We start from the raw sequence: 21,497 nt of genomic DNA, 5'->3' as shown, positions 1-21,497 counted from the left end.
ACAAGCTTTTATCAGTAAATACAGATGCTATTTTGATTTCCTATTGTATAGATGACTGTAGAGTCTCTCACATAATTCAGAACCCAGTTGGAGAATAAATGAATGCTTTGTTTCTACTCGCTCAAACCCAACATCCCTACCTTTCTATTCTCCACAGAGAAGACAGCATGATCTCTTAAAAACATAAATTATGGCTAATAGGAAGAGAACAAGAAGATATTATGAACAACTTTATGTCAATAAATTCAACAACTTAGATAAAATGGACAAATCCCTTGGAAGACACAAACTAAGCTTTTTCAAGAAGAAATCGATAATCTTATAACTAAATAGATAGTTAAACTTTTTTCTACGAAGAAAACTCCAAGCCCAAATGGTTTCCTGGTGACTTATACTAACCACTTAAAAAAGAAATAATCTCAATTCTATAAACTTGTTCGTAACTGAAGAGGAGGGAATACTTCCCAACTCATTCTGTAAGGCCAGTATTACTCTGATGTCAAAGCCGTTATAAGAAAACTATAAACCATATCCCTCATGAAGAAATGGGCAAAAATTCTTAAAATTGTGGCAAATCAAATCCAACAATATATAAAAATGATAGTAAAATATGACCAACTGTGTTTTGTCTCAGGAATGCACGGTTGGTTTGCCATAAAAAAAAATTCAGTCAGTGTAATTCAATATATTAAAAAACTGAAAAGAAAAGCCATATGGTCATCTCAATAGATGCAGGAAAGCTCTCAAACCAGGAACAGAATAACATTTTCCTGGGGTCCCTGGGTGGCTCAGTCGGTTAAGATCGAGCCCCGAAATTGGGGTCCACATTGGGTGTGGAGCCTGCTTGGGATTCTCTCTTTCCCTCTCCCTTTGCCCCAGCCCCCCACCCTGTGCAATCTCCCTCTCTCTCTCTCAAAAAGAAAAAATGAAAAAAGAATGAAACTTTCCCAACTTGATAATGGGCATCTATGAAAAACGCAGAGCTAACATCATACCTAATGATAAAAAACCAGATGCTTTCCCACTAAGATCAGGATACAGTAGACTAGACAACACTATTAACTGACTTGATCTAATTACATTTGTAGACTATTACACCCTGATCCTCTCTCACCACTTCTAGTCAACATTGTACTAGAAGTTCTGGCCAGTATAATCAGAAAAGAAAAGAAATAAAAGGTGTACAGATTGGAAAGAAGGAAGTGCAAACATCTTTACTCTCAGATGGCATGATTGTCTACACAGAAAATCTGTTGGAATTACAAAAGAGCTACTAGAACTAAATGAGCTTAGCAAAGTTGTAGGATGCAAATATACAAAATCAAGTGTATATATACTAGCAATGAATATTTGGAAAGTAAAATTTAGAAAAACAACACCACTTACAATAGCAGAAAAGATACAAAATACTTAGGGACAAACCTGAGAAAAGATGTGAAGGACCTGTACCCTGAAACCTATAATACATTGTCGAGAAAAATTAAAGAAGAACTAAATACATGCCTTGTTCATGGATCATAAAACTCAATATGGTTATGATGTCAATTCTTCCCAAATTGGTTCATTGACTCAATATGATCCCAATCAAGATAAATTCCAGCAGGCTCCCTTCCTTCCTTCCTTCCATTCTTTCTTTCTCAGAAAATATGAATCTCCATTCATGTGGAGATTCAAAGGATCTAGAATAGCTAAAACAACTTTGAAAAAGAACAGCACTGGAGGTCTGATGCTCCCTAATTTTGGCTTATTATAAAGTTACTGTAATTTAAACAATATGGTGTTGATGTAAAGATAGGCAAATAGATTAATGGAACAGAATAGTCTAGAAATAGACCCACAAATATCTGGAAAACTAGTACTCAACAAAAGTGCAAAGGCAATTCAGTGAAAAATGGATAGTCTTTCTAAAAAATTGTATCAGAGGAGTACCTGGGTGACTCAGTCGGTTAAGTGTCTGCCTTTCGGCTCAGGTCATGAACTCAGGGTCCTGGGATCAAGTCCCACATCAGGCTCCCTGCTCAGTGGGGAGTCTGCTTCTCCTTCTTCCTCTGTCCACTGCTTGTGCTCGTTCTCTCTCTCTCTCTCAAATGAATAAATTTTTAAAAATTTAATCTAAAAAATTGTATCAGAACGATTGGATATTCATACTAAAGAAAATGAACTTTGATCCATACCTCACACCATATAAAAAATTACCTCAGAATGGATCATAGACCTAATGTTCTCTCTTCCTATAAGGACACTGATCCTTTTGGATCAAGACCCCACCTTTATGACCTCACTTAACCTTAGTTACCTCCTTATAGGCCCTATCTCGAAATACAGCCATGTTGAGGTTAGGACTTCAACATATAAATTTTAGAGGGACACAGTTCAGTCCATAGCACATAACTGGAGCATGTAAACTGCTAGATGAGCCTGGAACATCTTGTTTGGTGAAAAGTGAGGAAGTTCTCAAAGAATGATGGGGATGTATGAAAAAGACACAAAAACCAATTTCAAGGGGATCACAATGACCAAATCTGGGGAAAAAAATGAGCATGAAAAGAAACAATATACACCTGAAGTTAATATAACATTGTATGTTAACTATACTGGAATTAAAAAATAATAAAAAAATTAAAAACACTTATATCTTAATGAAAATAAAATGTTACCTGAAAGACAAAAAAGAAAAGAAATAATAATAGTAACATTAAAATCCTTTGAAAAAATAGAAAACAATGAGTCACTAATATAAATATATAAAAGAATGGGAAGTTTGATAAGGAAGGGGATATTACATTATTTCTAAATACCTCCTCCCAAAATACTTACTACTTTCCAAAGGGAGAAAGAGTAGCTTTATGGAGGAGAGGGCAGATAGACATCACTTTAATCAAATGATCAAAGCTAACATCACTGGTAGTGGAATGAATAGAAATCATGTACCACCTATAAGATGCAATGAGAAGAGCATAACACCACTTCTGTGATATTTGTGCCAAAATTTCATAACCTAAATACAATCATGAAGAAACAATAGTCAAACACAAGTTGAGAATATTCTACAAAATAACTGGCCTGTAATCTTCAAAAGCGTCAAGATCACGAAAATCAAGAAAAGACTGAGGAAACTTCCAGATTAAAAGAGACTAAATAGACATGACAAACAATGCAACATGTGACCCTAAATTGAATCTTTTTGCTCTAATGAACTCTACTGAAGCAATTGGTGAAACTTGAGTACGGTTATTATGGCAGCTCAGGCAAACTAAGACATTATGGAATCAGCCTTTTTTTCTAAGAAATCCTAGTTCCTTTTACATGAGAATGATATTTAGAAGCCAAAATCTGGGTGCTGCATGTGCCCATTACAATGGAGGTGTTGCTGGTCTCTCAGGGCACAGACCTAGAGAACACATGCACATGCTCACATGCACACATTTCAAGTCCCTAATCAGTGTTCATTCTAGTTTTTTCCCTTTCCATATTTGTAACTCCCATCTCCAGTAATGAGAAAACTAGCTCCACTATGCTTAATCTTAATTTACTTATTTGATCATTTTCCCTATATGTAATCAATCTCCCATCCCTGGTGGAAGGATCCCTTCCTCACCCCTTTTGAGCTCTGATACCCAGTGCTGAGCTTCCACAACTGCCCCATGTGGATGACTTCTTCAGCCTGCCTGGGCTCCAAAACTGCACACTGGGCCATCCCTTAGATCAAAGCCTTCCTCATTCCTTTCAAGCTCTGATCCTTACGCTGGGATGTCCCTATCCCCATGTGAATATCCTTCTCATTCCTCTCAGGCTCTGACACCCTGCCCCAGGTCACCTTTTTATTCAAACGCCCCCTTCATCCTGCTCAGGTTTGGACATGCTCCACTGGGCTATACCCTGTGTGCGTACCATCTTCACTCTCTTGGAGTCTGACATTCTCTCCTATGTGGACACCTCCTTCCTTACTCTGCTCGGGCTCCATTATCCTGTGCTACCCACCCTCTACTGCTGTTGCTGTCCTCAAGCTCTGATACTCTGCATTGGACCACCCCCACCTCCCTTTTGTAGACAACCTCATCTTAGTCAGGCTCTCACATCCCACTCCGCGACACCACAGATACCTCCCCTCCCCCAGGCAGACATCAGATTTGTTTGGCCTAATGGCCTTTTTACTGAGTTGTTCAGGAAGGCAAAGAAGAAACAGTGGAAAGAGGAAGAGGAATCTCTTACCAACTTTTGGACAACTTCTCCATCTTTGGGAAATTGAGTCCTGCCTCTCCAAGACGGAGCCAGAAATTCAGTTCCTTCTTTTAACCTCCCTTGTAGCTCAGGCACAGACATGTGAATCTGCCAACTAGCTGGACCCAGATGAGGTTTAATTCAGAAGTGAATAACAAGAAAAAACAGAATCTTCTCCTTCCCCTTCTCTTCCCCTCTGTTTCCTCTTCTTCTTCTTCTTCCTCCTCCTCCTCCTTCTATGAGAGGGGTGGTGGAGGTTTCAGCTTTTTGTGGACAGCAATGGTGGGGTTTCTTGCATTCAGTTTTCTGCATCATCAGTGAGGCTGGTACAGTGGTGTCTTCACAGGAAGACCCTGCAGGGGGTTTGGGGCATTGCCCCTAATTGCAGAGCCTCTGAGCCCACTTTCCAGCTCTTCTAGAGATTCTTTGAATTACCTAATATTCTTTAATAACTTCCTTTTCTGTTTAAACTAGTTAATGTGGATTCTGTTGTTTGTACTAGAACACTGATTTTTGTCTCTCTTGTATCCCTGATGATGCCACATATATATTCGTTGATACATTTATTCTGCAAAAACTTCACTTTCACAAGGCCTCTTCTTCTCCTCAAAGTAATGTAGTAAACAAATATTTACTAAGTCAAAGGAGTGTCTATTAACAAACAGACCTTTTAGTCAAACAAACAAGTTGTGCCTAACACTCTAGGACTTAAAGTAAGTAGGATCTATGACACCAGTGACACTGAAATGTTCTTAAAGAATATACCACACTTCAGTGTTTTCAAATCAGGAAGGAATACCTATCAGTATCAGTGAGGAGATTTGTTTTTTCCCCACAATGACTGAGCCTTTCCCAGGGAAATTCACATTTGGTAGGTTTGAGTTGGGGCCTAGGAATTTATGCTTTTTGTGAAAGCACTCCAGTTGATTTGGATTTACCACCATGAAAGGAACTGAACTAAAAAAGCATGTAGGCCATGGGGATTGTGGGAAGAACTCCAGGCTGAGAGCTGGCTCAGAGACTAGGCAATTAGGTCAGGAAGTCAGAAAAAAGGGCCTAGTGTCAGCAGCAGTCAACAACCCTCTAAAAACTTGGAATTAAAGTTGCCTCAGAGATAACTAATAAAAACAACTTCCAACACATAATTGTATGTCTGTGGAAATAAGTTATAGTGTGGGACTGAAGATTTGAGAACATCCAAAAGTCCACTCAAGGTGTTATGGGAGGATTCTCAGGGAGTAAGCCTGAAATGTGATTATAATTTAGTGAGTAGTAACCTAATGATTAGGTTCAGATTATTGTATCTAATTTAAGAAAAATCTGTCCCCACTGAAGGGGATTGCTCAGGTTCAGACCTCAGTATCACTGGCCACTTTGGGTGGCCTCTGCACATGGTAAAACTTCCTAGAGATCCTCATAATCCATATTTCTCTCTACTCATAATGGCAGCTCTTCTTCTCACTCTCCTTCCAGAACCTTCTGACCCATCTGGCTTCTTTTGTACTCCTCTCTTTTCCACCCCCTCCTCTTGCCTTCTGAGCCTCTTTTTTCTTTCCTGGTGCCATGCTTCTTGTAACAAATCTGATTGGCTCTTACCTTTTTCATCCCACCCATACCCTAAAAAAATAAAAGTGGGAGAAATTTTCTTAGACTGCAGAGGGAGGGGAAAGACTATGAATACATTAATATTTTGTCCCTATCTAAAATATAATGACTTTGGGACGCCTGGGTGGCGCGGTTGGCTGGCATCTGCCTTCAGCTCAGGTCATTCAGCTCAGGGTCCTGGGATCGAGTCCCGTGTCAGGCCCCCTGCTCAGCAGGGAGCCTACTTCTCCCTCTGCCTGCCACTCCCCCTGCTTGTCTCTCTCTCTCTCTCTCTGACAAATAAATAAAATCTTAAAAAAAAACCCGAAAATGCAATGACTTTGTTGGTTAAGATACAAGTAACTCAACCCAACTCAAGCTGGTTTAAGTAAAAATGAGAACTTAGTAGATTCATGGAATCCAAAAAGGAGTTGATCATTGAGGTGCCCGGGGAATAAGGGCAACTCAAGGGGCTTAACATCAGATATTTGTGGGTCCTTCTTCAAGAGTAGGGGCCTCAAAATTTTTCACTGTGACTCACTGAAGAGGAGTGAAAACCTTGAAACCTTTCAATTATTCCCAATATCCAGAGGATAAAAGTCAGTGCAGCATGAATTATCACTGTACTCATATGCATACATAGAGGCATGATGATGCCATTTGAATTATAATGTATAGTTTTAAAGTCTAATTACTGATAAATGATAGGTCCAAAAGATCACTATATATAACAACCACAATAAACTAAGCTGATAATTATAAGCTCAATAATCAAGATGCCAAGTTTATAGTAATTTATAATTAATATCACTTATAATTAATGATTGATGTAATTAAGTCATCAAAACTCGCAGTCAATTCTAAACAACACCGATAAAGCACTGATGATAAAGTGTCATTACCCCAAATTGCAGGAATCCCAGCTATCTGGGTGCCTGTGCTGTGAGAGCATCACTGCATTGCCAAGTTGGCCTGGCAGACAGCTTCCCCGGCACAATGTTGAATTAGAGCTCTCAGAACACTCTTCTAAACAGTCACTTTAGTTTATGAATCCTAAATTTTAGTAACCCATAGTGACCCATTTGGTAGATTATTAGAAAATAGTCCCTCGTTATACAAAAAAATTTATGGCATTATATAGTAAAGTCATTTGCACATAAGAATAGGAACAAGGGCTTGCACTTTGGGTCAGTTTGGGGCTCACCAGGGGCTCCCATAGTCCCTTTGGGAGCCACGGCTCTGGAAATCTGCCATGATTGCCAGCCACTAACAACTCCTCTTCTTCAGATCAAAATCTCCAAATCCCAAAAGAGATTCGAATTGGTCCAGCTTGAGCCAGTTGTCCACCTGGAAACCAATCACGCATGGGGTTGGAGAGCAGGGAGGAGGGAACAGGACCTCTTAATAGGAAGTGGTTTGGTTTGTTGGCACTGCCCCATGGGTGTGGAGGGCAATTTGCACAAAAGAGAACTCCACAGATGACAGCATCCCCTAAAATAACAACACCAATAAAAACTAAATCAAGGTCATAAGACTTATACCATGCCTTGGACATCCAGAGGGAATTGGATTCTTTATTTTGTCTCCAGCCTCTGGATAGCTGGAAGAAAAATCTAGATTCCACTGAAGGCAACAATGTAAACAATACCTCTAGGAAATATTCAATCTCTCTGTGTAAAAATGCTCAGTCTCCCAGCTTCGACGGTCTTTTTCCCACTCACCCCTCCTTCCACCGCCCCCTTGGAATCATGTGGTGGTATCCCTGGTTTCTGGAGTCTCAAGGGCTTTCTTTCTCTCTGGGCCCTAATTCTGGTTGCTGCTTGCACTGCTGAATCTGGCAACTAGAAGGATTTGTGATCTGGTTTCTCAGCCTGGTCAGGGCTCTACCTTACTCCTTGGCTAACTCAGCCTCCCATTACAGTTGCCGGCTGGGTGGAGATCCTTCTGAGTTTCTGTCATGTCCCCCCATGGGCTCCCCAACCCTGGTGGTCCCTCCTAATTTTCTCCAGACCCTCTTTCTGCCCGACATAGCTACTTGGTTCTCATTAGCTATGCTTTGCCACATGAGGTCTCTACGTCCTTAGTGCTTTTCAGTCTCTGGGTATTTCAGAAGGTCATTCCTAACAGTTGGTTGTGTGTGTGTGTTGTGTGGCTTGCATGGTATGTGTAGAGTGTGTGTGGAGTGTGTGATGTATGGTGTATGCTTGGGTGGTATGTGGTGTGTGGTGTGTGTGCATGGGGGGGTGTGTATGTATGTGGCATATGTGATGGGTGTGTATGTGTGTGGGGGGGTGATGGGGGGAGTTTTCTCCTTTTTTCTCACCTCCTCTTCCCATAATCCCTCAGGACCAAAAGAAAAGGCTTTTATCACTTTCTGACATATCCCCCATGTACCACAGAGAGAACTTACTGGCTTCATTGGCACTCTAAGAGCCTGTTCTTGATACGCTAAAGAGGAAGATAAAAGAATTTTGAAAATGATGTTTATTGAATACTTGTTATGTCCCAGACACTTTCTAACTACCTCTAAGTGTTACAGTGTTTGGTAGCTAGAGGGAATCCATTTTGTTGAATGCGCACGTTATGTATATTACCTCAAAACAGTCCTCTCAGGTAGGTACTATTATTACTTCCATTTTACAGATAAGGAGAAGAAGTCATAAAGAAATTGAGTAATTTGCTGAAGGTCACATAACAGGTAAGTGGCAGAACCTGAGCCCAAATATTATACCTCAGAGTTTGTCATTTTAGCCAATTGGCAATTATAACTCTCTAAGACAGTAGCCTGGATCTAAAGATAAATGTCTTGCTGAGAAATCTCATTTTAAAATGTCAATAGCAGAATATTAATTCTTTATTTCTTTTTGCCTTCTTTTGTAACAATTTAATCTTTCCCCTGGCAGATGGGTGCTTGGGGCTAACCACGGGAAGACCAGGTCCTCTGAAAGGCAAAAGAAGAAAGCACATTAATAATTTTTCAAAATATTTCTTTCCTGCTAATAATAACAACAACAATAAGGACATAGAAGCATAACAATAGTAATGTAATGGGACAAATATGGATGGCGCCCAGCTAAGCACTGTTTTGGGAAATGAGCTCTTGGCCGAGCAGACATACGCTAGGATCTTCTCGACGAGGGCCACTTCTTTTTTTTTCTTTTAAGATTTTATTTGTTTATTTGAGAGAGAGAGAGAGAGAGAGAGAGGGAGAGAGCACAAGCAAGGGGGAGCAGCAGAGGCAGAGGGAGGAGCAGACTCCCCACTGAGAAGGGAACCCCCAATGTGGGGCTCGATCCCAGGACCCTAGGATCATGACCAGAGCCAAAGGCAGCCGCTTAACTGACTGAGCCACCCAGGCGTCCCAACAAGGGTCACTTCTGAAGCCGTGAGGGGTCCTCAGGCTACTCAGCTGAGAGATCTTTCCCAAGACGATGAGATCCTCTAGAACTGCGTGGGGACTCACGGCTCTCGGAGGACTTTCTGGCCACGTGGTCTCTCACGTTCCTCACCTACAGGGGAAGACGCACTGGCTGGCACTCTCGAGTCTGGCCTGATTGACAGTTACATTTTGTGTGGTGACCAGATAGATGGGTGTCCTACCCTGGCGAGCCTGGGTGACACAAGCTGCCCCTGGAGGGGATCCCATATTGGGTTCTTAAAAAAAGCAAATCGAATCTCTGAACCAACAAGGCTAAGGACCAGACATGGAGAGTGGGGCCCTGCAGGGGACCCACCTGGGCAGCCAGGCCCTCTTAGCAGTCCCCCTCTCTGTCTCTGTCTGAGTCTCAGTTCCCCTAAACGACAAGCCAGAGAGAGTCTTCACTGGGAGGTTTTCCTGGAGAGTGGGGACCAGACAGCCTAGTGAGAGTCAGAGGGATGGAGAGAGCTAATTCAAAGACGCACTGCTAGGTGGCCCACTTCCTGGTGGCCTGATTGGGTGGGGCTGCCTACAAAGCCACCTGCCAGGCGTCTCCGAGCTGTCTACCTGAAGGAGAGAAAGAGAAAGCTCTTATCCGTCAGCTGCCATCCCCTCTGGTCAGAGGTCCGTCCCTCCACCAGCTGGCCAAGGTTAAGTCCCCAGCATACACTGGTTCCCCACCACGCAGGCGGGGAGGTCCCCCCTGGGGAGACAGCAGTGCTGTGCTGATGGCTATCGAGTTCAGCATGAAAACCGTCTTAGCTCACAGAGGACCGGAGACTGCATGAAGACAGGGTGAGGCCAACAGTGTCCAAGGAGGTGTGACAGCAGCATCTGCCTTCTTCAGACTGCCACCACCAGCGGTGTGAGCTCAGGAGGGTCAGGCCTCCAGGCTTCAGATTCCTCGTCCACAAAGGTGGGGGACCAAGGAGATGAGGCAGCAAACTCGGTCATTAAAGCTCCTTTCGACCCACACTCCACATAGAACAGAACTTCCAAATGGGATCTGAGGAGAAAGGATGGGCCGGCGAGCAGAGAGGCAGGGAAGAGCAGGCCCCCCGGGGAAGGTGTGTCTTGGGAGGGAAGTGGGAGCAGCTGAGGCAGAAGATGGGCAAAGGCTCCCAGGATGTGGGCGCAAGGAAAATTCAGTTTGTGTAGAACAGTAGGTGATTTGGGGATTGAGTGGGAATGATAGCTTTTAAAGGTAGAAGGGATAGCCTGGGGCTGGGGTACCCTCCTTATGGGGCAGCTGGCTGGGGTCCTCCAGGAAAGGGGGTGAACTGTGGAACTGCTGGGCAGTGTAGCGAGTAAGGACGATGCCAACAGCCTCTAAGAGGGCCAAGAGGATGCCCTCCATCATTGCTGAGCCCATCATCGCCAATGGGCCACTGCAGGCAGCCAGCACAGCCCCTGTCAATGCTCTGATGGTGATGGAGTTCCAGGGATCTTCTTTGCTCCGTAGACGCACCAGGCTGCAGCCGATGGTGAAGGTCGTGTCCCCCCCACATATCGCGAAGCTACCTCTAATCTGGGGGGCTTGGATCCTCACAGTGTCGACACTACCTCTCAACTGGTGCCGAATTCCGACAGGGGCATTGCAGAAGTCCTTAATAGCTTGGAAGACTCCATTGCTGATGACACCCACAGTGAAGGCTCTATTGCAACCATCCCCAATTTGCCAGGGGCAAGGCTCCCGAGCATACTCTTCCATGGTAAAGGTGTCCGGCCGTGCAGTCTGGCTTGGTTCAAGCTCTCTTTCCATGATGTAGAGGTACTGCAAGGATGTGGCTGTCCAGCCAGACGCCATAGTTCTCAGTCCACCTGTCTCTGACTGGGCCCAGAGGACGAGCTCTGGCCAAAAGAACCTACGTAGAAATGATGCAGCTCATTTCCCAGCTGAGGGGAACAGCCTTCCCTTCCCCAACCTCTGGAGGCTGCATGTTCAAGATGACAGCATTATAGCAGGCCAGGGGCCTGGATCCCTGAGCCCCTGTTTGGGGGACAGCTGCCCAGGAACATGGTCATCGGACTTGTCACAAGCAAGAAATAAACTTGCATTGTGTTCATCTAATCATATTTTAGGGTCATTGTCATGGCAATTAGCCTATCCTATCTAGTACAGCTATAGTAGGAACTTCCAATAAGCTCCAGAGCAGAAGCTCAGCTATTTGGTGATCCACAACTTGGGGAACTCAAGGATGAGCCCACTCATCAGTCTTGGATGATATTGATTTTATTTATTTATGGAGAGACGACCACATGCCAGACCCTCTTCTCCATTCTGGGGATGCAATGCTAGGATGATATAATCCACCAGCAGGGGAGACAGATAACAAGCTGACATGCTAAGTGCATGACTTGTAGGACCAAAGCATAACTGACTTTTTCTTGTCCTGCCCGTTCAAAGTAAATTCAGTGGTGGTGAGCTTTTCCTGCATCAGAATGTGGGCAGATCTCATGATTGTTCTGTCCACTCCTAGGTTATAGATAGTTCTTCCACTTTAAGTTGTAAAACAGTCTTAGTTTAAGAACTGGAATTCCTGGCACAAGACAATAATTAAGTTCTTCAATTTCACCCAAAGGTTGAATGAAAGCCTCTGAGTTTGGACCTGTTGATGGCTTCCTGACTCCAAAGAAAGGGGCAGAGCCAGCTCCCGCTTACTCGTATTGCGTCTTCTTCCCATTCTCAAGTTCTCATCTCTGGTGTTCTGCTCTTTTCAGGGTGGGGGTTGTGTGCGTGATAGGCAGCAGTGTGTGTGGTAAGGGGACAGGGCAGTTCTTTCTAGACTGGGAGATTTTGTGTTCTCTGGGCCTGGCAGATGATTAAAGCTGACTCCTTTGGGGATTCCAATCACTGTAGTTCTTCTGGCCCAGGTAGATGCATCTTAACTGTGAGGGATTATTTTCTACTCTCCCTTAGCCTCTAGGAACTTAGCCTTCACTCTCAGCTTCTTGTTGCTGGGGTCTCTGCACCTTCTAGAAGCCCCCATTGGGCAGAACCCAAGACAACCCCTCTTTGATTCTTCTCTCGTGGTTCATATCAGTCCATAGGAAATACTCAAGCATCTCTCATCCCAACAGGTTCTGGAAGTAAGGCCTGAACCCAGAACGGCACCCTCTATCCTGTTTTCCTGTTAACCACGTCAGGTTTCTCAAGTGAGAATTGTGCACTAGTCCAATATCTGACACCCCTCCTCCCCTCTCACCAACCTGAGAGGGTACATGTAAACTCTCTGAGTGGTCCTTTAAAACCCTCTCCTTCCAGACTTGGAGGAGGTGGCTCTCCCCATCTTACTACCCCTTCCCTGGGGTGGAAAGAGCTGGCTCTCTTAGGACAGCAGCAACTCCTTCCAAAGAAATCCTCTACAAATCCCTCTTTCTTCATTTTCTTTTTCTTTCTTTCTCTTTCTTTTTTTCTTTTCTTTTCTTCTTTCTTTCCTTTTTTCTTTTTTTAAAATATTTTATTTATTTATTTGAGAGAGGGAGTGAGAGAGAGAGAGATCATGAGCATGGGGGAGGGTTAGAGGTAGAAGCAGACTCCCCGTTGAGCAGGGAGCCCAGTGTGGTACTCAATCCTAGGACCCTGGGATCATGACCTGAGTCAAAGGTAGACGCTTAACCGACTGAACCACCCAGGCGTCCTCCTTCGGTTTTTTTTTTTTTTCTCCTTCGTTTTCTTACCTCTTTTTTATATACTTGATCTTGCTGAGGGGACCAACAATCTTGGAAATGTTCTTGACCATTTCCCTTGTAGATTTTGTAGATGGCTATCTAGCTTTGAAATTCACATCTATTGTCTCTTGGTGTTTTGGTGGAAAATCCTACTTTAATGTTACACAGGAAACTTCTAATTTAATATTACACAGGTAAACAAATTAAAGAGAAGGTAATTGCAGATAGTAATCAGCTGCATAAAGAAATGAAGTCAGGGTGATGGGGCAGAGAGTGGCCCAGGGGAAGCAGAGCTAATTTAGAATGTGTGATTCAGGAAGGCACCTAGCTCTGAGAAGGTGGCAATTTGAGCTGTGACCTGAAGGACAAGGAACCAGTTTTGGCCAAGATCTGGTTATGTGTGTGGTGAGGGGGGCGGTGAAAGCATTTCGGGCAGTGGGAATAGCAAATGCAGAATCCCGGGTGGGAACAATTTGGTGCGTTCAAGGAAGGCCCTAGGGCTGGACTGAATCAGCAAGTGACAGAACACTGGAGAAGCAGGCAGGGCCAGGATCCTATAGGGCCTTGGGTGTGGTAAGGGTTTTGGATTTTATTCTAACTCCTGGGGAAGCTGTTGCAGGGTTTTGAGCAGGGAATCACCTAATCTGATTTATATTTAAAGAGATCAATCGAGGATATGGAAAGAAAAGAGGGGAAACTATTATATAATAAAAGAGCCTTAAAGAACATAATGAAACACAATGTATTGACCTAAAACCACACCCAGAGAGTCAATGAGTTAAAACTCACCAGCAAGACCCCCAGTGACCCCCGCTGCTTCTTCACAGAAATGCTAAACCTTATCTTTTATTTATTCATTTTTTTAAAAGTAGGCTCCATGCCCAGCATGGAGCCCAGGGTGGGGCTTGAACTCACAACCCCTGAGCTGGGACCAAGAGTCGGACATTTAACTGACTGAGCCACCCAGGCGCCCCTAACCTCATCTTTTAGAGACAAACCACAGGAAGAGCCAGACTAGTTTGAGCTCCACCACACACACCTGCGCAGATGGACCATTGCTTGCCGCACAGTTACTTCTACCTCATTAAAATGTCAAAATCTCGCCCCAAGGAGAGGCACAAGCTTCATTAACATAACATAGGATGCATGTATAGAGATGTTTTCTGTCTGCTTTGACCTGTAGTGAGAATACTCCCTTTTCTGAATATTCATCCTAACCCCAAACGAAAGGAACACACTTACCCCTGCTCGGGGAGTCAAGGCTTTGAAAGTTATTCCCTGTAGTCTTATTTTGCTGCAAATAAAGTTTCCTTTTTGTGAATAAATCCACCCGGGCTAGTCTCACGAAGGAGCAAACTCATGTTAGTTTGGTTACAGACCTAGTCTGGATCCTTATTCAAACTAATTGTGAAAAGAGATCTTTGAGACATCCTAGGAAATTTGAATACATACCTGGTATCAATTGATTTTAAATAATTATTGTTAATTTTGGTAAATGCGATAATAGCACAACCCTTGGGTTAAAAGAAAATCTGTATTAGAGACGCATAATGCGCAGATGGGTATGGGTGATATGCCATGATATCTAAGATGTGTTTTGATGCATCCCACGTGCACAGAAATCACTGAGCCTTCATTATATGTGCTGCCTAAATGGGGGTGTCTCTCCCCCCTCCGATGGGAGCCCCCAAATGTGCGGCGATGATTGGGTGGAAGCGGGTGGTACGGGCGTGGGGTGGTAGTGAAAGAATTCACCTGAGGCAGAACAAAGGAGATAGAAGTGTATTGAATCCACCTCAAGGGAGCAGCGAGGAGGACAGCAGAGGAGAGCTGTCTGCAGTAAGGCAGTGGGTGGGGGCTGTTTTTTAAAGGGAGAAGATAAGGAGGCATGGTGACATATGGAATCTTCCCTTTTTTGGTAACTGTGTCTGGTTGTAAGTAGCCCATTGGTCAGTGAGAGCCTATGGATATTTTGAGGTGGGTTGCCTGATGGGCTGGTCTGTATCTAGCCGGGGTGGGGGGAGGGGGGGTTTGCTGTGGGCCCTTTGTACATTCCATTGCTCAAGCCTGTTTGCCTAAAAGTAGTCTCTATGTTATACTTTGTTCTCTACTTAGATGTTTTTTAAAAATGCATATTAAATGGGTGCCTGGGTGGCTCAGTCAGTTAGGCGTCTGCCTTCAGCTCAGGTCATGATCCCAGGGTCCTGGGAATGAGTCCCACATTGGGCTCCCTGCTCTGTGGGGAGTCAGCTTCTCCCTCTACCCCTCCCCTCTGCTCGTGATCTCTCTCTCTCACCCTCTCTCTCAAATAAATAAATAAAATCTTTAAAAATGTTTAAAAAATGCATATTGAACATGACAAAGAAAATAATTTGGCCGTGGTGCGGAGAATGGGGTGCAGGGGCAAAAACACCAGTAACGAAGCAGGACCCCAAGGGGGGGAGAAAGGGGATGGTGGATTAGAGCAGAGTGGGAGGGTCGGGTGGAGGTGGAAATAAAGACAGAGATTTGAGAGAGAGAGCCAACAGAGCCTGCAGATCACATGAGAGGCAAATGGTGGTAGCCTGGGTTGGAGTAATAAGAAAGTGACCTGGGGGACAATGAGAGAGCCCATTATTCCACACCACCGCTTGCATTCTCGAATCCATCCCCACTAGATTGGGGGTGGGGAAATGGGGGACTAAAGCTCTTCCAATTATTTCTGGCTCATGTCAAATTGATGTTCTTGGATTCAGGGCTGGGCTGAGCCCAAGTCAGCAACGTAACTGTGAGGAGCTCGCAAAGAGGCGGGGGAACAGGAGGACTGGCTCAAACGTTTAGAGTAGCTGGGAATTCTGGAATTCTAGAAGGTGGGCAACTGGAAGAAATCCCTTCCCATTCGGAGTTGTGGTCCTCAACCTTCAGGAAAAACTCTTGGTTTATCCGCTCCTGGGATGAATGGTTTTTTCCACACGAGGCCATCCCAGAGTGCATCTCAGCAGTGGAGCCCAGAAACTCAGATCTCAAATCAACTCTCAGTTAGATCAATTATGCAAACACCCGTTTAGCTGCTAGAACACTATGTCAGCATTTAGGGAGCTTTAATTCAGCCGCAACTGCTGGTCCCAGCAAAGGAAATGCCTGCCTGCGATCTGCCCAGAGGCAAAGCTGTTTGTTGGTTGTGATTTGTTTCTGGTAGCACTCCTTTCTTTTCCTTTCTGTACAACCTGTAAGACAAAGGGAGATGTGCATCTGTCACTATGGATCTATCAACGGCTTGGGTTTTCCAGATAGAATCTTGTTTAATGGAAGCAGCTCTTTCTTTGCCCATATTTTGTCCCTATGTGTGAAACATTTCTTGTTGTTGTTAAAGTGGTCTGATGTCCTGGCACTGAAATACACACACAAAGAATATAAAGTGCTCTTATTGATCACTAAGAGCAGAGGCCCTGAATGGCGCTTGGAATACAGTGGGGACAGTGTTGAGTGGGATGGACGGACCTCATAGGCAGCAGCTGCTTGGCCTTTTATGTATTCTACCATCCTACTGGATCCTTGATTGCCCCCCTCTGAGTGGCCTTCTTTGTCATGTTGTTTTCTAGAAAATCAAGTCACCCTGTACCTAAGTTTCCCCCGGCCGATCATTTTTCACTGCTTATTGAGCTGGTGGTGTTGTCCACTCTAATAGTTAGAACACAAAGTCTTCCTCTCCCTTGTGACCAAGTGGTAGTTGCAAGCTCCTGGAATAGGTCCCGCATTGTTTTCTTAACAACTGCAGTGTCTGCTGAGTTAGAGTCTCACATCTCACTACTCACAGCACATTTTTCTTTAAAACCTGCTCATTCCTGTGCTTTCTCTGCTACCAAAGATTGGCACCTGCTCCCCAGCTGTCACTTATAGATTTCCCAGTAAGAACCAACCCTAGCAACCTGCCGTCAGATGAGTCATTTAATGCATTTGAATCATATTTCCTTCTCAGATAAATAAGAGTAACATTCCTTCCTTCCTCCATTCTTGGCATTGTGCCAGGGCTGGGGCGGGGAGGTTGCTGGGATAATCTAATGAGACATGATTTGTGAATATCCTTTACAAGATGTAAGACCCTGCACAAAAGCTAGCAATCATAATAACAAAGAAGTGTCAACAGGAGTTGGGAGCTATACATACAGCAACAGATAAGCCTGTCTTTTTGATTCAACAAACCCGCATCGAGTATGTGCCAAGCACTGTGCTGTATACAGATAAGAAAATTGGTGCTTACAATCCAGAGTGATGAGATCTATGGTAACGCCAAGCCCCTTATGAGAGCACGCAGAAAATACCTCTAACTTAGACTAAGGAAGGTCAGAGAACTCCCCCCGCCAAAAAAGAGGTGTTGGGCCCGTGCAAAGCTGAGCCAAAAGAATGACAACAGTGGCTTCTGGGAACTGGAAACTGTTCAGTCTGGCTCTCAGAGGGAGGTCGAGCAGCAGGGCTAGAGGGATACATTGGGGCACAATGAAAGGTCCTAAGAGTGACATAATCAGATTTGTCTGAAAACCATCTGGGGAATATTTTGGGAGGAAGAAAGACTGAGGAAGATCAGCGAGAAGGCTACCGGGATAAGTTACTTAAAAGTTAATGACAGCATGATCTAAGATAACGGTGGAGGGCTAAAGAGAAGTGGATGGATTCAAGAGATGTTCAGGAGGTAAAATCAATGATGTTTGTTGTTTAATTCGACATAGGGATGCCAGTAGAAGGGACAGTGAAGGGGAACACCCCCATTTCTAGCTTAGATGGTGGTGCCATTCACTGAGATCAAGATTATGGAAGAAGAAGGATTGCCATATAAAGGGATAATCATTTTTAAAAGATTTTATTTATTTATTTGAGAGAGAGAGAATGAGAGATAGAGAGCACGAGAGGGAAGAGGGTCAGAGGGAGAAGCAGACTCCCCGCCGAGCAGGGAGCCCGATGCGGGACTCGATCCCGGGACTCCAGGATCATGACCTGAGCCGAAGGCAGTCGCTTAACCAACTGAGCCACCCAGGCGCCCAAAAGATAATCATTTTGATGCATGCAATGACTCATTTTCAGGGCTGGATTCCGTGTAGAGATATACGTAGTATTTGGATGTTCTGCTACTCGTTTCATGATGCTTGCTCCAGGAAGGGACAGAATTACAGACTACATGGTCCTCACATGACTGCCAATGCCAACTAGACATGGAATGGAGGTCAGACACAAAGGCAGTGAATACATTGGCTGACCGGTAAAGTTTTGTGGGTGGTCTGGCTCAAATAAATGAGCTACGCCAATCAGATTTTGTCTCTGGAGAGCTTCAACCAAGCCACTGAGTACTGCCAGTCATTAATGGACATTGGTGTTGGAAGGTTTTTGAGTCAGGGGCTATGGTAGCAGCCACGGGGGCCACATGGAAGGCATTGAGAGGGTAGTGAAGGTTTCAATGTTAAATAAACTCACATTTAATTCTTTTTTTACTTTAGTTCTTTCAAGTGTGTAACCAGAGAAGTCACAATTAGAACAGAAATTGGTACCGGGAACGGGGTTCAAAGTGATAGAGCCTTAACACACGAGACTAGCTATGGTATTATTGGGATGAGATACAATACAAAATTGTTTTCATTATAGGATAGGAAGTTTGCAGTCTGTGGTTTTTGGTGGAAAAACAAATTAAGTTGTCACCTGCTGTCCCTTGAGACTCAGACCATATGCATACCAAAGGTGAAGCTTTGAGAGGCTTGATGCCTGAATGTAAGGATAATGAAGCAGATTATTTATTGCTTATAAACTTAGACAATGGTCAGCAGCAAAAAGACGGTTTTCTGTCCAGAATGCCTGTCTATGAGCAAATAAGACAAACGGTGATTATGTAACTCTGGTGCAGAAAGCCCATTTTGCCTGTAGCTGGAGCTCTCTGATTACTTCGAGCCAAGTCCAGAAACCAATGGGCCTTGCCAAACTGTGGTCTGGTCCTAATTTTCTGTCTCATTGAATTTCTAGTGCCAAAGTTAAAGCTCTGATTGACAAAGATGGATGTTCAGACCGTTGGAAAGAAATTATTTGGGAGGAGGAGTTGCTGGAGATCATGACACCCCACAGGCCCTTCTCAGCATTTCTTATTCTACCTTCCCCCACAAAATAAGGAGAGCCTTCCCACTCCGAGGCAAGTCTCCCTGTGAGGGTTGGAATATGGATAAGGACAGACAGACTAGGAAAGACACACCACCTTCACCTACATCCTTTCTGTGCCTTTCTGTGGTATCAGCTATTGAAAGAAGGACAGTCAGATGGAAGAAGCTAATCCTGGGTTCTTAAACAACAAAGGATTTGGGGGCCTGGTCCTCAGGATTCATTTGGGCTGTTAAGAATAGGAAGCCTTCCGAGGACATGGGTTTTACTCTGCCAGCCAGGGGTCCCCTGTGGCCACAGGGTTTGACATACACTTGAACCAGGAGCCACTGTGTGGTTCTTGCCCTGGAGATCTCTTCCTTTTTTCTAGTTTTCTCTTTCCTTCCTCTACTTTTCCAAGTAAATAATTTCCACCCCACCCTGCTGTCATCCTGGTTTTCTTCCATTGTCGGATATTGGGGGAATGGCAGGGGTTAAATTTACCGTTTCATTCGTAGATTGTAAGAAAGTGGGCAGGCACGTTGGGACAAGATCCCACAGAACTAGAAGAGGGATGGGCAGCACCTGAATATTGTGGATCCTGAGGCCAGCAAGCGACCTCAGCAGCAGTCTCGTGATGCTCACTGACTCCGAACGAGGAGCAGAATGTGACCTCACATTCCGGCGGGGAGACGCATGATTTATCGTTGTAAATGACTGTAAAGTTGATTTATAGTTGTAAGTGTGATCAAGTTAGATCAGAATATCTTTGCAAATGTCTGAACAGGGAGAAAGGCAGGGCAAGCAGAAGAATACAATTGATAGGCTTTTATTATTTGTCCTGTCCAGCGATGCCAGAAGGGACAGCTCTATATACCGCACGATCCCCCCCCCCCCGACCTGCCATCGACACCTAACCCAGGGCAGCCATCCTGTGACTTCTGTTGTCTGGATCAAACGGATAGACTCATCCAAGAAGACCCTTTCTCCCAACGCTTCAACAAGGAGCCATGGAGTCTATTGCCATTGGGAGTGGGCTCTGGACTTGGGTCTTATACACTTGGGGGATGATAAATAGGCTAGGTGGTGGGGTGCAAGGAGAACAGAGCAGACCCTGGAGAGAGAGAGAGAGACAGAGTCGCCGTTTCTGTTCTGAATGGGTTTTCCCCAATCTCAAGTGTAGATTCCTCTCGGATCTGGCGAGGAGTTCTGTCGTTGGAGTTCATTGGATTTCTGCTTTCTTAAAATAAATCCCAAACTGTAGCAGACATCTAGAGTTCAGGAGAGAGATCTGGACAGGCTATGGTTTCGGGTCCGTCTACCTTTCCATGGAATGAAGACCCTGGGAGTGGATGGTATGGAGGAGACTGTACGGAGGGAAACAGAAAATGTTGCTCTTCTGGTCATTGCAAATACTTTACATTTCAAGCTTGAAAAGACACGTAGCGCTTGTGTATATTATTTTGCTTACCCTTCTAAACAACCCTGTGACGTCGCTATTATTTCGATCCAGTTTTACAAATACGGAAAGGTGGTAAAAAGGGCTAAGTCCCGTTGCTCAGCCTATAGCAACTGCAGTGAGGGACCCTGTCTTCTGGCTGGTCCATGTTTAAGCTCCTATTCTCCCCTTGAGGCGGGCACCATCGGCATTGCCTGATATTTGCAGAGAAGTTGGCGAGAGAATAAATGAAGTGAGGGACATTTATCCTCGGAGCCCCCTCGTTTCCCTTTGTGGGTCTCATCCTCCCTGGCTCCCATGACCAGTCTGCATATCACAGCACCTCTCGGGGAGACAGCTGATGCCCCATCACTGGAGCAAGAAGGGGTCTGTGTTCCAGTTATCCCTCCCAAGGTCAACTCCCAGGTTGTCAGGGCTGTGTTTAATGCTCCCAAATTCTACTGGTTGGGGGTGGCTGGTGGGGAGAGATGGTAAGTAGTATTTTGTGGAAAAAGGGTCACAGGGTCAGCTCGTTTGGGAAATCCTGAGTTAAATCAACATAAAGACTGCTTTACGCTGTTCTTCTCAGAGCATTAAATGTGTTAATGTGCATCTCCCCGAGGGACCTATCATGGGAAGAATTTCCCAAACTTACTTGACCACAGACGGACTTCCAAATGTGGTGGTGTCCAAAGTCATAATAGGGAAGAGGAGAAAGACAGTATGGAGGCAGGAGGCCGGAGGCTTACAAGAACATCTCACATCTACCTCCAGGGTTAGCGATCACCTGCTCCCTATGTGCTGGGGGCTGGCCATGACCGGACATCTCCACTGATATATTTGTGCGTGCGTGCACATGTGTGTGTCCATGCATCCATGCACGTAGGCGTAATTCCTGGCTCTCAGCTCAGAGGCAGGAACCAGATTGATTTTTATCCTTTAGCTCTTAAGGTCTCTCATCCTCTAATATTTGTTCAGGTCTCTTTGGGGACTCCTTGTTCAATAAGCATAGCCCGCCTCTCTCTCGGGCTCTGGTTGGTTGGGGTACGGCAGAGCCAGATGGGGAGCTTA

General features: G+C 44.6%; 1 protein-coding gene and 1 pseudogene across 6 annotated transcripts in view; both read right to left on the bottom strand.

Moving 5' to 3' along the window:
* SYT6 (synaptotagmin 6) overlaps positions 1–21,497 on the bottom strand; it is a 99,680-nt gene that overhangs the window by 4,989 nt on the left and 73,194 nt on the right. Inside the window, exon 7 of one of the 6 annotated variants that reach the window (XM_073896107.1) lies at positions 8,580–8,746. The exons of the other annotated variants lie outside the window; for them this stretch is intronic. Within the exon in view, the coding sequence (XP_073752208.1) occupies positions 8,723–8,746 (24 nt within the window). The 3' untranslated portion in view covers positions 8,580–8,722. Of the gene's footprint in view, positions 1–8,579; positions 8,747–21,497 lie in introns of those variants that run through there. 6 annotated transcript variants of the gene reach the window in all.
* Positions 10,395–10,934, bottom strand: LOC112824594 (mitochondrial import inner membrane translocase subunit Tim17-B pseudogene; annotated as a pseudogene).

This window comes from Callorhinus ursinus, unplaced genomic scaffold (genome assembly GCF_003265705.2).
Source record: "Callorhinus ursinus isolate GAN/ISIS: 27379988/994484 unplaced genomic scaffold, GSC_fseal_2.0 scaffold9, whole genome shotgun sequence".
NCBI lineage: Eukaryota > Metazoa > Chordata > Mammalia > Carnivora > Otariidae > Callorhinus > Callorhinus ursinus.
This window is presented reverse-complemented; position numbering and strand designations above follow the sequence as displayed.